An 18,108-nucleotide genomic window follows, 5' to 3' on the forward strand; every position below is an offset into this window, starting at 1 on the left:
CTGGTGATTTCTGATGAACTCTTTCAGTTGTAAGTCAATTATGCTTATCTTATCTTGGACATTATTGGATTCAGAAATGTGAACGTTCATCACTGTCAAATGGAGCGTTTAGACAAATGACAGGTTTTCCATAATGACATAATCTTTCCTAAGTCTCATGTCCTGGTCTGGACCAATACTCCCTTCCCTTTAACAGTAAGCCAGTTCCACCGTGACCCATCTGTGTTTTCTGTGTGTGTGTGTGTGTGTGTGTGTGTGTGTGTGTGTGTGTGTGTGTGTGTGTGTGTGTGTGTGTGTGTGTGTGTGTGTGTGTGTGTGTGTGTGGGAGGAGGGTGCGTGTGCCTGCCTCCCTGCCTGCCTACAGTGCTCAAGTGCCGTATTCTTGACCCTCCCTTCCTTCCCGTCTTGATATACCAATAGAGAACGCCCAGGGTGGATTTCAGAGGCCAGAACAGCCTGAAATCAACTAAAGACACACATATACAATACACACACCCCCCCCCACACACACACACACACACACACACACACACACACACTGAGACTTGCACACTTCAGACCTTAGTTGCCCAGATTTGTCAGAAGTAGTAGGCAGTCACAGACTCACAGTCAGTCAGTCCCAGTCGTTAATTCATTTTTTGGGAAAGACAGACTAGAGAGGGTCAACCTCTAGTAGGACAGCAAATAAAGGATGAGTGTATCTGAATGGACGAGACTTCTATTTCTTTTCCCCTTCCTTAAACCAGGTGAGTGAATGACAGTCGAGTATGCCGTTGAAATGAATGAATGAATGAATGTGTGTGTGTGTGTGTGTGTGTGTGTGTGTGTGTGTGTGTGTGTGTGTGTGTGTGTGTGTGTGTGTGTGTGTGTGTGTGTGTGTGTGTGTGTTGTTGTGATCACATGTGTACTAGAGTTCAGATTCTAAACTATTAGTTATTTATCTTGTTCTCTCTTAGCCTTTAAAAAAGAAAAAACAAATCAGTGATATCGCATATTGGAAGAATGTGATCTATCCTGCAATTATAACAATGAACCATTTATAAGTGTAATTTTTACAAGATAGTATTCAGAAATTACAGATTTGAGTTATGATACTGACATGATACAGCCCATGATGATACTGATATGATACTGACCATGATAGTGACATGACAATGACACACACACACACACACTGGAGCCTTATCTATACTTCATCGTATGACAGTGTCGCGTTGTGAGCATGTAGATCGTCTAGCTGAGCAACACATGTGCACAGTGCACACGTACACCAATTATGAACTAACATCAGTGAGATCATCCGATAGCCAAGGGAACAACCTCGGTATTCCGTGGAACAATGGTCATAGAAAAGAAGAGCGAGTCGAGTTGGGCAGGGTGTCCTTCCTTCCTGAGAGGAACGCACTGGGTGTATTCAGTGCGCCGGCCTGGGACACAATGGTTCATAATAGATCAGCTAAATGCAGTGTTATTCTATGACCTGGAAAACCATCATTGACCTCTCACCCCATGATCTAAAAAGACAAACACAGAAATCACAGATCAGCATACAGTGCAAGCTCCAGGATAAACAAGCACATGATAGCCTAAGACGCGAACGCCCTTTCAAAGCGCACACCCATCTGTGCACTATCGCTCATGTCCCGTGAGGACAAGATGTATCAAATTTAACCACTTAAACCCAGCATCAACATGTGGAACATGGGAAAGCTTTCTCTGACACCTTGGGTCTCGTTGTGAGCCTGTCAATTGGCTATTTTCTGCGAAAGCTTTCCCCACAATAACAGAACATACACTAGTATAGAGCTCTGAGGGACTCCGAGTCACACAGTTCTGAATGATTTCCCCAGAATAGGGATGCTAAGATTCATGGTTTTAAGTATCATTTGTTCTCTCCAGTCTAAAGTGGTCCAGTTGATGTATGTTGGTATCTGGTCACTGCATGAACACACATATATCTGCAAATCGTAAGATACGTAGAAGGTGGATGGTTTTTGACCCAAAAGACTTTGCATGTCAATGTTTCTAAATACAAATTCTTGCACAACTATATTATGTAAAAAAAGAAAACAGTACAAGTCATCCATTAAGGCTTGATTGAATGTGCTTCCTTATGGTATTAAATGTCTCTTTCTACTGTTTCCTCCTCCCTGACATCATATTCCTCAGTGACCACATCCCCTCACTCACTGCTTCCTTCCCCCAACCCAACCATACACACATCTCTAGCCTCCCCCTCCTTCACTACCCCGTCCCCCACCGCTCCTCTCATTAGTACCCAAGACGAGCAATGCCCTCTCAGCATCACACCTCCCAGTTTGGTGGTCAGGTATGGTGAAAAAATACTTCAACAGTCATACAATCTCAATTTCAGGGAAATTATCAGTATTTTAGAATGAGCATACAGTAAAAACATTAAAAGACGTATTCTTTTTATTTTTTAGGTATGGTGATCCAGTGTCAGCTAACTGCTCCATAATGGGGACGGATTTTATTTATATAGGCTGGGAAGTACCAGAGTTAATAGATGCGTCTATTGAGGTAAGTGAAAAGATGTACCGGTATATGACACTATTCAAACAAATTGTGGTATTGACAGAAAAAATCACACCAACGTGTGAACTGAGCGGTGCTCTGTGTGTGTGTGTGTGTGTGTGTGTGTGTGTGTTTGACTGCTCACTGTGATTGACCCCAATGATCTGCAGGGGTCAATAGGTCATGCTACAAACGTCTATATCTAATATATATGAGTAATAACTAATGCTGTATGTACATTACAACAATACCTGTAGCTAACTCTGATTTGGCATTTGCATTTTTTATTCTTCATCTTCTGGTATTTATAAAGTTTCAAACTTCTTTGGAAATTTGTAACAAACCATGCGTACGTACATGCAACTACCCACTCACGTTGCAACTTTCAACCAAAACGTAGGCCTAGGTGAGCAGGAATTAAACACTAATTAAACCTATGTTCTCCCACATTTAATGCTATATCAGTACACTGCATTGTCAGGCTGTCCTCCACAAAAGTTGTAGTCAGAAAAACTGAGCTGCCCAACTCTCCAATATTAAGTTGCTTGATTACATGGACTTACTATATCTTACTCACATTCAGATTTGGGTAGCAGTAGCTCAGAAGGTTTTCCCTTTGTGATTAAGGTTGTGACTTTGAGCCCTGGGTGATGCAGAATAAACATGTTATGTCATACTCAGGTATTGTCCTGTTTCAAGGTTTTAATGAACTGATCGAGCCCCTTGTATATTTAACTTGCTATTTTTAGCAAGTTACTCCTCCTCAAAATGCCCATCCCCATCCCATTGCTAAAATCTACCAGTCACAAAACCAACAGTGTCAGATGTACCCTAGTTGAAATTCAAAACTGTAAGTCAAACATATATAGTTAAAGAAGACAAACAAGCCATGAGTCCATCAGTCCAAGGCAATTTGGATAATAACATCATATCCTGTGTTTGTAAAACCGAGAGACCATTAAAGAAGACAAACAATATGAGAATTATCATTCTTACTAGTCTCATTATGAATCTGTGAGCTGATCTTATAATACTTGTAAATGTGTACCTGTCTTTTAGGTGTTTTGTTTCTTCCTGATTTGTGGCCTTTGTACATCCACTGTAGGGGGATATGATGGTCCCATTTCTGGTGTGGACGGTGAAAACTATGAACGAGTGGAGCGTGCGTCCCACATGCTTTAGACTCAATGACCATTCGGGACAGTGTGTCACTCAACTAGATCTAACTGTCTACAGTGAGTCAATGCTTTGATTTTACTGACGTGTTGAAGTCAATTACAATATTTTGTCTCTAGTCTGTACTAACACCCCACTGTGTTTGTTTGTATGTGTGTGTGTGTGTGTGTGTGTGTGTGTGTGTGTGTGTGTGTGTGTGTGCATGCGTCCCAGAGCCTCCAGACAGTGTGTCCATCAGTTATGTAAACCACATTGGACCAGAGCTTGAGGCTCAGCAGTACAGCCTGCAGTGTCAGGTCCAGGATGTCGCTCCTGTTGAGAACCTCACTGTGACCTTCTACAGAGGACAGAAAGCACTGGCTCCTCCACAGTCCAGTAACAGAGTTCAGAAGACACCAGTGAGTGAGACCTTCTTTCTGAACCTCACCTCCAGTATAGAAGACGATGGGGCCATGTACTGGTGTGAAGCCAAGCTGGACCTTGGACCAGACGGACCCCAGCCTCCTCCTGTGGTGAAATCAAACCACCTCACAGCCACCGTCTACTGTGAGTCTGACCGTAACATTAAGCTCTCTTGGATACTAGCTTGTTGTAGACTTGATATTGATATGTAACTGATATTGAATGGACTTTCTATTACATTGTTCACCTCTTTCTCCCTCCACCTTGGGGGTTCTCCCTTCAATTTAATTGCACTTTCTTGAAATGTGTATACTGTATATTGTTTCTGTATGAACTTGTTGCATTTATTTCTCCCCCCATCCGATTCCACCACTTCCTGAAGTTGGTCCCCAGTTCCTATGCCCAGCAAAACTCCAGGTTAGAGAAGGAGATGGACTCACCTGTGAGGTGAGAGGAAACCCCAACCCATCAGTCACCTGGCACAGGGATGGACAGGTGGTTGTCCCGCCCACACATTCAAACGGAGAGCATGCTGGGAAGTACACAGTCTCAGCACAGGGAGCTCTTGGGAAGTTTGACTTCACATTGGACGTGGAGGTCCTCACTGCCAAAGGTCAGTGGTTGAACATACTGTAGTGAGAATGAGAATGAACCTCAATAATCTGAAGCATTGAAGAGCAGCAATAAGGTATAATTCATTATGTAAACTAGACGACACATGACATGTTGCAAGCTTGTAGATTAAAAAAAAAAGTAAAATACAATGTGGTTAAGTGGTTACTTTCTGAATTCAACATGAATATAGTGATGAAAAACTCCAAAGGTAACTAAAGTGTAAGCAAGTGTAATGAACAGTATATTGTTTTTAATTGAATTAAGTATCTCTCTCTCTCCCTCCCTCCCACTGTCTCTCTGTAGGTACTTCAAATTATTGTGGGATTTTCCTTGTGGCTGTCCTTATTCAGTTAATATATTGGCTGTGAGACTACAGTTAGCCTACTAAATGTAAGCTGTGACTGGACTTGGTGTTTGGATAACTCCTGCTGTTGCGAATTGGGATCCTTGATCCAAGAACCTTTTGTCATAGATTCATCATTATGTTCTATGATATACAATCTCTCCTGTATCCTAGTCAGCTTCCTCACTCCCATAAATGTCTCTCCCCCTCCCCGATACTTTTGTGCATTGCATTTAATTATTACCATTATTTACTAAGAGAGGAATTAAGGGGGGTTTCGCTGAAAATGTTCACTAATAACGCCTAACATAACACCATCTTTGACATTGGATATATTTCCCACATGTATTTTTTTAAAGAAAAATAAAGAGAAAGTTTCAATAACGTTTTCAACACAGGTATGGGTTCTCTCCTGAATTGTTTTTTAGGACATCAAGAAAGACCTGCTTTATGCCCATTTTAATATGCCTAAATTATGTTACTCATTTAGCAAATTATGTCAATTCATCCATTTGTTACTTTAACCATTCAGAGCATCTGAAGTCTAACAGCTACAGGCTGCATTTTGGAATTTGACAAATTGGTCCCAGTCAAGGTGGCCAATTTTAATATGCATTTTCTAAAATATATATTTCTTCTATATCAGTAACATTCAGGAAACTGTTCAATGTCATGCACCTCACTGTACACAACTGTATCCAATATTTAGTTTGACAGTTGTATTAATGGAAATGGAATCATACAAAGCACCATTTTCTTTTTCCCCCCAATTATATTGTATAAACAAACATTTTCTGCACAACATTGGCAAATGTTCATTTTGCCTTCAACAGTACAATAATACCATTACCTGCCAACACTGATTTGAAATTCCCCCTGATTTTTGAGCAATCAAACTGTTAAAATGCACCAGAATACAATAAATTACATCTAGCCTACTTATTTTACTCTATTATATGTGGTCAAAGGGTTGTATACCCCCTGAAGAAAATCTCCTGATTATCTATTTTGGCAGTATGCAATATACAGTACAGAATACCAAATCAAGTCAACATCTGTCCTGATCATAATGCATAGGGAGACATAGGCTACATTGTATGCAGGGTTAAACTAAACGCACATTAAGACAATATCTTTATGCTAATGAGATGAGACGAGATTCAATTTATTGTCAATGTACAGTACAAGTACAGCACAGCGAAAAGTATTTTCACATCTCACCAATGGTGCAAACATGTCAGTAAGGAGGATGCATTATTTATAGTAGTACAGTAGAATGGGCTGAGCAGTAGTCATTTAAATAAATAAATTATATGAGAGGAAGAAGAAAAAACGATCGGTCCATATTGCACGTAGCCCTTATTGCACGTGGCCCAATGCACAGAGTGCTAAACTAAGGTCCAGAGACCTTGTGGGTGTTTTAAGCTTCTGGGAGCCAGTATTGAGCAGTTGATGCCGTCACAGCCTACAGTAACACCTAAAGTGTTAATGAAACAACCACAATTAAAGTTGCATTGCTATTTACCCATCAAAATGTCAGTTGAGGGGTCAATTACTACACATTGCTGAGGCAAAGTACACTGCTAAAATGGCCAGTTCTTTAAATTACCAACATCTTACTACACAGCGTGGTTGAATGCACAATTGTGATTGGTCACTGCATTCTGTTGCAGTCTGTGGTTTCTTAAGACTGTCGATGTACTCAATAGCAGATCAATGAGCTCACAACAAGACCTGTAGCAACTGTAGAATCGAATGGACAATTTAGTGGAAGCAAGCCTCTTTAAATAAATTAAGAACATTTGTTATACATTGTCAAATTAATAATTTGGATAATTAGCTGTGAGGTGGTCACTGAGCATTATAAAATACTTTTGTCCAGGTTTATTTCTCAATGACGCACCTTGCTGTTCATTCTCCCAAACTAAAAACAAAGGAAGCATGATTATTGCAATATCTTTATTTAAATTATTTTACGTTTTTCAGCATACATGTTTCTCAAATATCCTGTTCCTCTTTGCCAGAATAATACTAAGAGCCATAACAAAATACACAGCCAAATCCCAGTTCTGTTTCCAAATATATGACTTATCAAGGCACCAATTGATTAAAAAACATCTCATTGTGCTTCCAAGAACTCTGACAGCATTACAGTCAAATCTAAGAGACCAATACAATATGTGGTTAATTTTATAGTTACTGAAAATTAACCCACACTGAACAATTATTACTAATGAGCTTGGCATACAGTTCCATCCACACAGTATTCTCAGCATCACCAAGCAATATACAACATTCAACCACTAGATGTCTCTTTTACAACACCTGTTGCCCGAGGTTCCCAATTACCTCCAAGTTTAAAGTTCTGCCGCTAGTGGGTAGACATTTAGTGCTACAACATTTAGGTTTTGAAATTATGTTTTGCTTCATTTCACTTTAAAACAAGATGGGTAATTTCAAAGTCTACTCTGGCTTTTATATGCATGTAAAATGTTTTAGTTGCTCGATTCAATAATTAGATATTTTATATTCAATAGAGCACACACAGACACACCCCCTCCTATATAAGCCCTTTCACGTTTCATGTTAAGAATCAGTGAACACATGTTCCTGATTCTGCTGACCAATATAATATAATTCTAATGCATGAGACCGCCAGAAGCAGGAATGCGTTTTCAGTGGGTCCAACATGGTTAACATGAATGAGCTTATAGGATGGGCAAACTAGATTATTATTTTGTCAAGAGAAAATGCATGTTCAGGTTTGGAATACCAATGTTATCCATTAGGAGGGAGAACTAATAGATAAAGTGAAATTGGAATTTATGAAACAAAGACAAAGAAAGCAGACACTTTTTTAACTGGAACACTATCAAACTGAGGCTGATAATTGGGATAAATGTATTATAAATATGAGGCGAGTGGTTATTAAAACCAGAGAGTACCTGGGGCTTTAATACATTGACCGCATCCAACGAAGTGCAGGCAGGTCACTTGTGGATAACATCCAATGTAGCGATATCATCAGATGCAGACTGCGATTTTCTTGCCTTTCCATGTCCAGAGATTCTTTGAGATTTCTGCTTGGCAGGCTTGCGATGAAGGTCTGCTTTGGGTCCTACTGGATTGCACTGGGCAGACGAAGGAAGTAGAGGGGAACTTGTATAGGCCACATCATGGGGCCACTGCTGGACTGATTGACTACATGTTTCCGATGAAATGGCCGCTGATAAAAGTTCCTGGGAGTCTCTGGTAAGTTGTTGCCTGGCCAGTGCTTGTTCAGCGAGCAAATCCAAGGACGAAGGAGACTCAGAATCAGGTGTAGATATGCCAACACAAGGTGTCTTTTCTGTCTCCACATGTGATGGACAGCCAACCTCCACTCCCCTCCTTTCTTCCCTTTTAACATCCACCATTTTCATGTGACCGGACTCCTTGCCCTCTGCATCAATGAACATGAGGCCGTCCTCTTCCAGGGAGAGTTCCTTTGGTGCTGGAGCTCCCATTAGAGCACAAGAATCACTGACTAATGACTTTCTCTCCGACTTGGTCTTCTTCATACTGCATTAGAAAAAGAAAATATTAAATGTAAGGTTTTGTGATATGCCAACAAAAAAGATTTTACTCTGACATTTAGAAGTGAAATGAATTAAGATCTGAAATCACAGAAGGGGAAAAGTGTTTTCAGTTGCTTGAAACCAACACTGATAACAAATGTCACAATCTCTAAGGAATCCCAGGAATGTTTTGGAGTGTGCTTCAGCCTTCAGTGGAGCTGGGGACAGTGAAAACTAATTTGTATTTGTACTCACGGTAAAGTCAGCGAAAGCAAAATTTTCTTGCTTTCTTTCAGCAGCGTTCTAAGAAAATGAAGCATTCATCCGAGTATTTGAACAAGCAGGAATGCATACATGTAAAGTTGGTGATATAGACCACTATTATGTCAATCAGTGAAAATAGTATTTTTGTATCACATACTTGGGCGGCATCCATCCTTTAGGCCAAAGGGGTTTGACCTCATTGTCAAGGAAGGTCTTGAGGTACTCGTCCATGTCTTGGCACTCGAGCCTTTCCTTTTCGTATCTCTCCATCTTCGCTGTCACCACTTGGCATAGACATTTCCTATCCATGCACGGATGTCTAATTTACACTTTTTCATGGGTTGCTCAAACAATATATATTATATATATTTTCAAGTCAACACATGTATAAATTATAATCTAGATATAATAAGAGGGTCTAATAATGATTGTCTTTTAGACATTTTATCAGCTCATATAATGCTCAAACCGATGACTGACCTGACGTCCTCTGTCCATCTGAATATTTTCCGAGGGTACCTCTTCTCACTTCTCTCCTCTCCCTCATCCTCTGAGCCAACTTTCCCACTCCCTTCTTTCTCCTTCCCCTCCTCCATTGCCCTGCAAGCAGTGAAAGATGTTGGTGATGTATCAAACCCAGACCTAAGTGGAAGTGCAGACATTATACAGACTTTGACATTACACAGACTTATCAGCTAGAGCAGAGGTTCCCTTGAGCTCCCCTTCTGCTTTTATTTATCGATTGAGAATATTGATTATGCTTTTAATTAGATAATACTTTATTGATTACCGAGGGGATTCTGTCCTCAGGACCAACATCCTCCACTGAATTGGAAATTGAGTAATGGACACAACTAGATTTCATCCATACTGTATCCTCAGATGGTAAGACTGCGTTCATGTGATGTGGTCGATATTATAAATTAATAGCACTATATTGTAGTTGGCATGAAAGCCCAATAGGCGAAAATGGGGCCTCACTTACAAAAACAGCAAACAAGTTATTCCTCGTCAAGTTATGACGAGAGAAGTTTTGTTGAACATACTTTGAAGACTTTGAAGACCATCTATGGTAATTGTCATTGAAACGTGCAATCTGCTTCGGCAAATCTCTGCCAATGGCATGACTCAATTGCAGCATGGGATCCTCCTAAAAACAAATCATACAAACACCTTTATTGTCAGACACATTTGCATACAGTACTAGGAATTTGACTTCCATAATTAACTCAACCATGACACGTACCATATGGTCAGTAGTCATTAATAGAATGTTCAAATACAACCTGATCTTAAAGACACACTAACCGTATGTGCGTGCAATAGTTTTTTGACACGTTGGAGGAGTGTGTCTTTACCGCAGGGCACTAGAAAGGACAGGTGTGTGTATACCTGGGAGCGCACCGGACCACCCAGCTCACGACACTGCAACTCAACACTGGGTCAAAACACAGCCAGTCAGCAACCTGAAATATGTACTCATGTGCTAGCTATATTCACAAAGTAGTCTAGAAAATAGCATTATGCTGGCCCCGTTACTTACTCCAGGAGAATGGTGTCGATTCCAGGAGTGAAGAACTTGAGTTTAGACTCACCCCCTCTTTCTTTGGCCGCCTTGGGGGAAAAAAAAGTTTATGAAGAAATCAGTACAGAGTAAAATCCTGAGTTTAACAAAACTAGACATGCACTCTGTCGAGGTGCCAACTTGCGCCTTGCACACAATTGTGCACAAGCAGAGCACGCAAGTACTGCTATTAGTCCGGCAGTCGAGGTGGATGGGTGGGAAATTTAGTATGGTCTTTTTTTTATTGGCCTATAATATTGTCTATATATATTCATAAATCCACTTGCCGACCGGCTGTCCCTATTGGACAATTTCTTTTATAGGGGTTTCTCCTATGTCAGGCAAAATGTAAAAAATGTCAAACTTTCCTTTTGCTTTAAGTAGAATGTGACATGTCAAACTAGGGTGTTTTCATGATTCTGAATGCATTGCAAACATTAGTTTTGCACAAAATATACTCCTTGGACTAAAACGGCCATAGACGTCATGACAAATGTGATGAGGTCAGCACATTTGGGCAAATGGCTATAGCTGCTACCAAATGTCCCACTTTAAATAAAATAAGCCTGTCGGTGGCCGGACTATACTAATGTCTATTACAACTGCTGTTCTAAAGCCTTTAGACCCGTTATTGACCTTATACCATATACCAACCTTGAAACGTATCTTAGTTACGTCACCATCAACAGCCAATAAGGGGCCACCATTCTTACCCCGACACACATACATATACCCAGCCAATCACCAAACGTACCTTAAGTACGTCAACAAGAATGGTGGTCCCTTATTGGCCGGTGGACAACACCGACATACATACCCAGCTGATCGCAGTATGGAGCGCGATAGGAAGACAGCACACGCTCTGCTTGCGCAAGTAAAAATTCACCCGTGTGAAGTGAGGGGCACTCTTATGTCATCATATATCATGTCAGTACAACCAATCTCCCACCCAATAAAACCAGCCAATCACAATTTGCAATTTATATTAAAAATCACACCCGTGTGAATTGAGGGGCAGCTTCGATCATATATCATCTCATTCCGGCCAATCACAATTTGCGTTCTCACCTTCGTCATCAATGTTTGTGTTACGCAATGTTTGCATGTACACTATAATGTAAAATTGTCCATTCATTGTCAATGGGAATTTATGTTTGTGTAGGACAAGGTTTGTGTAGACACACTGAAAGCTGGACATAGGAGGGGCTAGTGCCCCTCAAACTGCCTTTTCACAAGCAGGATGTGCGGCCCTTCAGCAAATAAATTACACACTTCTAGTTCTACCAACTAAGACAACCTCCAGTCCAAAGGCATCGTCTCACCTCAGTAAATTCTCCAATTGTGGTTTCCAGTTGTGGAGAAAGCCCCTCTGGCAGAGGAACAGACTGGTGTATGGAGTTGGCCTTGACCTCTGGCAGGAGTAGCGTTTGTTCGGACTGAGACTTAGATGGGGATTGGGGCTGAGGTAAAACGGCAGACTGGATCTGGACCTCGGTCTCAATTTGTGAAGGACAGATGAGTGACACCTCCATGGCAGGCTGAAGCAGAGATACGGGCTGTAAATTATCTTCAGTGGCATCCAACAACGAGTCCAGATCAATATCCATGTCCAAATCAAAGGTATTGGCTGCTTGGATGAGTGCATTGTCATTGGTCGATCCAATTAGGCTAAGGAGAGGATCGGACAGTCCTGAGCCCCCACCTGTTTCTGCAGGGCACAGAGGTTTGCTGGTGACGGGTATGGTCTCTTGGTTCTCTTGTGATTTGTTCAGTATTTCCGCCTCTTTCGCTCTCAGCATTTCCCTCTCTTTCTCTCTTTGAATCTTCTTCAGTACGTTTGTGACACTCAGGGGGGCTGCAGCCTTTTTCTTCTTTACCTGTCCCTTGACTCCAATTTCAAGTGGACTATGAGATTAAAATAGACAAAAAGATTGGTTATTTAATGATATTAAATCATTCATATATTTCTGTCACGCCAAAAAAAAAAGATATTGTAAAATTAAAAATTGATTATAGTCTATATTGTTAATCTTACCCCTGTACCCCATCTGTGGTTATCATCTGACCAATTTCTTTTCGTTGCTTCTTCTTGACCTTATCTGGCCCTCCATTTAGTTTACGTTTCTAGAAATGTAAATTTATTTTTGTTATACCTCGAGTAGAGTACAATGTTGTGATCTACTCAAAATTAAGTACTTAAGACTGACAAACTACCACATTCTTTTAAGATATTGTCTTAAGTGGCATACATGAGCAATACTGAGTTTTCTCGCTTCATCTGTGAAGTCATCAGATTCTGTTTCAGAGGCCTGCCGGAACTGTAGTAGACCCGAGTTGACGTAGAAGCCCCCATATTTGGTTGTGAGCGAGGCTGGAACGAATTCATCATACTGTAGAGGCCAGCAGGAATGGGTTAGATATCAAACAAAACAGGTTTTTAGTGTAATTGAAAAGCCCTATACTAATTAGGATAGGTTTATGGGCTACTGGTGGACCGTCAAATAGAAAAACAGAATGCTACAGGTGGGAGAAAAGCAAGGGGAAGCAGAAGTCTAAATGATAGACACGTGATCCACGTTTCATGTGAAACTGATTCAGATGCGTACATCTAGCCTACAGGAGCAGGGTGGTAACCACAGCACTAGAAAGCTCACGTAGTGACCCAAATCAATGTATTCCTCTTGGAGGTACAGTCAATTTGATGGCAATACATCCACTATACAATTCCACGACTTATTACATAATCCCCATGGCTGCCAGTAGAACTATAAAAGGTACCATTTCATTGTATTAAGTGTAGGTTAACCAGACAGACACTGGCTGGTTACACTAAAAACCCAACTTCCCATCATGCACCTGTGCACAGTGTGAACTGTGAAGCTCAACAGCTCCACTTTCTCACCTGTTGGTACTCTAAACATACAGACAGAGGGACACAAAGCTACATGTTGGAGATGGTGTGCCCACCGCTCAGAAATGTTAACATGTAATCATCATCCATTTTGGAGATGTCAGAGATTACATTTATCTACCATGGTTCAAAATCTATGATTTCTCTACTCCAGAATTCTGAACTCACTGCCTCAGCGTTGTCTATGAAGGAGTCTTCTTCATCGTAGCCATATCCAATGTCAATCAGGTCCTGAGCACGTGTCCTAAAGTCATTTTTTGATTTATTTGTGCCGCCCTGCAATGACAAATTATATTACACACATATGACACTGCAAACCATTTGTAGCCTTACTGATTAAGTTTAACAATGAATCAAAGTCCCAGAAACAGCAGAGGCCACTGAGGGCCACAAAGGGCCCCCAGAATGGAGAGAACCATGGTCTCTCTCCTCATGTCCCTGAAACTGTAAACTACAACTTCAAATCAATATCCCAAAAGTCTTATATCTGACTAAATGTAAACTGTGGATTGCACATACCTACAGTAGGGCCTACAACTTACATATTTTTCCTCAAACTTCTTTGCAATAGCAACCATGTCATCTTGGTCTCCGACTTCTTCCCATATGTTTGGTTGGATTTTGGCTTGTTCCAAAATAGGCCCACTCTAAAATAAAGTAGATATAATTAGAAACATGCAGGCCAATTCTGTATGGTTAAGCATGTGCCAATGTTTACATTTGTAGAGCACATTTAACATGACCATCTATCTATCAAGACAAAATAACAATGAAAAAGCAAAATCAAAACATTACCAGCAGTAAGGGAAAAACATTCAGTCAGCTGTCACTAAAGGCCAAGGAGATGGAATTATATATATATATATATATATATATATATATATATGACTATATATAGGGCCGGTTCTAGGCATAGGCGAACCAAGCGGTCGCTTGGGGCCTCAACCACTGAGGGGGTCTGGTCACAGGGAGAAGATTTTATTTTATTTTATGTGTGCACCAGATTGAAGCATTTTCATGGCAAATTTACAATTTTTTCTGGACCCCAGGGTGGCTAGTGCCCCCCCCCCCCCCCCCCGGCGTGGCCAAGCAGGAGGGGGGCCTCATAAAAATATGTCGCTTGGGGCCACAAAAGGCCTAGAACCGGCACTAGAATGGTCAGCTCTTGTGTAGGGGCAAATTGTTCCAGGGCCTGGGGGCACAAGCACATGTAGGCTACTACAAATAAGTCCTGAGCATAAAATGCTGAGGTATATGCAATTAGTGCAGTTTACAAGGTCAACATTAGCAGATACGCAATCATTGTATTATGCAGTTCAGTCCTGAGTCAAATGAAATGTACAATAGCCTAAATAGATCTATATCGGCTTCAAGTTCAGACCCTTGCAGTGAGGATATATTAGTCCAGTATAATGTCACTTGACCTCAGGCTCACGCACGGCTAATTGCAACACAAACAAACTCAACTGATTGTGTCTTAAATACATCCTGAATGAGGATAAAATGGAAAGACTTAATTCCCCCTCTTGCACTCTCTCAGTCACACACAGTTTTGGGGGACTAGACTAGTGGATAACTCATCCCGAAAAACATGTCCGGACTTACGGGCGACACATGGCCAGTGAGTTATCCGGACATTCGGGGTGGGATGTCCGCACTTTTGACTCAGAGATGGAAAAGAGGTGAGTTATCCAGTTACCGCCTACTCTGGTTATGTGATCGGACCCCATGGCATCACATGTTTGCATAAAATGCCTGGACTAATAATCGGCAGGCCTACCTTTTTTTCAATGAGTTCGGCGTAGTTGAACTCAGGAAACTCGCGTCCATCCGTGTCCAATAACGAGATGACGCATCGAATGGCCGGTTCACTTTCATCGGACTTTTCTGAACTTGGGTTTCCTTTGGTGGGGGAAGTTGGCTTCTCGGGAGCAGCAGTGAATGGATTTGGAACAAAAACAGCATTGCAGGACAACGTGGTGATCGTCACCCTCCGTGCTTCAGCCATCGTCAGAAAATCACAGCCGGCGTTTTACGCCCTGGCGACCTGTGCTGTTTGTGAGGTGAACAGTTGATGTGCTCCAGAGATGCACAGGTGCGCATCAACTCGTCGCACCTGCGGTGAGTGACTGTCTGACTGAGTGTTCCGTAACCTACTGGCCGTGGACCGTACGACATTGATAACAGGTGAGGCGAGGAGCTTAATTGAATTAACAACAAACTGAAAGTAACAAACTGAAACTTGATAGGCTACTCTATCTGTAAATCATAAAGAATGTGTAGGCTAAATATATATAGGCCTATAATAAATAAATAGGTGTGCATGTGTGTGTGTGTGTGTGTGTGTGTGTGTGTGCGTGTGCGTGCGCGCGCGTGCGTGCGTGCGTCTGCACTGAATTCAATTCACCAATATGGGGCGGCAGAGCTCCATTACCTACCTGGCTACAGCTCAAGTTTGCCGAAACGTGGCTTCACTTGTTTCTCTTGGAGGGACATAATTGAAATACCCATCCAAATGATACCCGACTGGGGTGGGGTGATTGGCTACAGGTTTTATCCATTAGCCTATGATCTAGATCTAGAGGCCATAGCCTATACTATAGCCTGTATACCATAACAAAGTGGGGCCTATATAGTCCTACATTACCAACATTTTATAGGCTACAGACAATATTGCAGCTTTATATTTTGAACATGTTATTCTATTATATGAATGTATGTATGTATGGATGGATGGATGGATGGATGGAACATAAACATGGCCTAAACATAAATTAGCCAAGGTTGCCAAGGTTGGTCAAGTGTTTACATTTCAAGTGCAATCATCTACTGAAGATACTCTATTAACAATAACAAAACATAATGTGTGAAGCAGGTCATCTGGGACTGGGAGTGCATGGGCCTTTTATTTGTTCTAACCAAAAAGTGCAGCAGTGCAGTGCACAAGTCAGTCGGCGTGAACAAAGCGACATCAATGACTTCCTGCAGAAATTGAAAGTTGACTCTGCGTCCCTATACCAATTCCAAACCAATTAGCATAATTGTCTATAGGCCTATAGGGCCTACTGTTCAATTGATGATAGGAAATGGGCATAGGCCTACTCACTTATTAATAGCCTATACTACCATCAGTTTAAATTAACAACTTATTTTGTCTTGTCTTGTCAAATTAATCTCGAATGTCATGTCTAGAAAATCGAAAAATCAGCAGGCCACCCTGCCCTGCATGGCTCTGCAATGGGGTAGGCTGCTGCACCCGGATTGCATTCATTCCGCCGAATTGACTTTGACAATTACAATAACGGGATAATTGCAATCTGTCACCATACATTCCGCGTTAGCATATCACAAACGAAGTCTAACGTGATTCACACTCCACACATGTTCCTATTTTACATACACGGCACCCCCATTTTGCAATTATAGCTAAATTTCACGGTGTGGGCTTTTAATGCAAATACGGATCCCTCCTGGCCCACAGGACTCCTGGCCTACGTGAGGGGGAAGAGAGAGAGAGAGAGAGAGAGAGAGAGAGAGAGAGAGAGAGAGAGAGAGAGAGAGAGAGAGAGGGGGGGGGGGGGGGGGGGGGGGGGGGCGCCTTTGTTTAACCAGCTTCGCCTCTCAAACGAGTTAATGGGATGGAAGATATTGCCACCCTGCGCGGACGGCGCGAGGTCCAACAGAAGCGCCGAATTAAAAAGGAGTCAATAAACGTGCAGGAGACAATGAGCTAAAATACACCAGGCAGGACAAAGGCAGACAGATGGAGACAGCGGGACAGACCGCGCGCGCTGTGTGTGTGTGTGTGTGTGTGTGTGTGTGTGTGTGTGTGTGTGTGTGTGTGTGTGTGTGTGTCGAGGGCGGTCTGGTTCGTGACAGGAACCCCATCAGCGCAGGATCAGAGTGGGGAAATTGGAGGACAATGTCGGGGGGAATAATTTAAACCGATTGGGGAGGCGGTGTCCCCGAGGTGCATAATTCACTCATTCATTAACTAGACTAAACAAGAGCCAATATTAATTAAGTCATTCCAAGTGAGAGGCGCCCCTAGAAGCGAGTGCTTTGTTTTCAATTGCACACAACACGTTTTGAATTGGGTTCTAGAATTATGGTGAAAAGGCCATAGGCTAACCTACGTTAGATCTAGAACAATGTTGCATTGTAGCCTACTAAGGGGTTGTTGCCTGTTGGCCTCTGTTAAATTGATAGACTGTATACTGTCTGAAACACAGCCTAACTATTAGATGCCTTAATTTCTTTCTTTCTTTCTTTCTCTCTCTCTCTCTCTCTCTCTCTCTCTCTCTCTCTCTCTCTCTCTCTCTCTCTCTCTCTCTCTCTCTGAGGGTCTAGCACAAAATCTGTTCAAATGGGGGTCCGTGGCCGTGGCCTATAGCATGTATCAATCAATTTGGGGATCCTTGAAATGAAAATATTTGAGAATAAATGCCATAAAATAATTCAGTTCAGCCTACCCTATACAGTATGAGCAATTAGTTGTTCACAAATGACCTACGATGCCACTGGGTGGCGCTCTGCCACTTATCCATGGTGTCAGGCCCTGCTAACTTTGATTAAGGTTTAAATTAGCTGAATTTAATGAACGTTGCCTAATTAGGCAGGATAACAGCTTTAATTGATAAGTAATTATCTGCCACAAAATGTTATTAATTCTCAAGCTCCGTCTTAGTGTGCTCTCAGTCTAGACCATCCGGCTCTCCCTTCCCTCCCTACAGCAATTTGT

At 41.7% G+C, this 18,108-nt stretch overlaps 1 protein-coding gene across 1 annotated transcript; it reads left to right on the top strand.

Moving 5' to 3' along the window:
* Nucleotides 1–518: 518 nt before the first annotated feature.
* LOC308312746 (intercellular adhesion molecule 1-like) lies at nucleotides 519–5,464 on the top strand. The gene is made up of 7 exons (XM_080759454.1): nucleotides 519–746; nucleotides 2,170–2,329; nucleotides 2,445–2,541; nucleotides 3,641–3,770; nucleotides 3,925–4,257; nucleotides 4,496–4,726; nucleotides 5,032–5,464. Exons 1-7 carry the CDS (start codon nucleotides 692–694, stop codon nucleotides 5,094–5,096), a joined length of 1,071 nt encoding a protein of 356 aa, XP_080615580.1. The 5' UTR covers nucleotides 519–691; the 3' UTR covers nucleotides 5,097–5,464.
* Nucleotides 5,465–18,108: the final 12,644 nt, after the last annotated feature.

Source organism: Protomyctophum bolini (assembly GCF_963924005.1).
Source record: "Protomyctophum bolini genome assembly, chromosome: 3".
Lineage (NCBI taxonomy): Eukaryota > Metazoa > Chordata > Actinopteri > Myctophiformes > Myctophidae > Protomyctophum > Protomyctophum bolini.

Bases quoted from the DNA above. Each gene is read 5' to 3' on its own strand.
- LOC308312746 (XM_080759454.1), top strand. From the start codon at position 692: ATGAGTGTATCTGAATGGACGAGACTTCTATTTCTTTTCCCCTTCCTT. The intron at 2,330-2,444 runs GTATGGTGAAAA...TTTATTTTTTAG, and splicing joins CCTCCCAGTTTGGTGGTCAG to GTATGGTGATCCAGTGTCAG. The intron at 2,542-3,640 runs GTAAGTGAAAAG...CATCCACTGTAG, and splicing joins TAATAGATGCGTCTATTGAG to GGGGATATGATGGTCCCATT.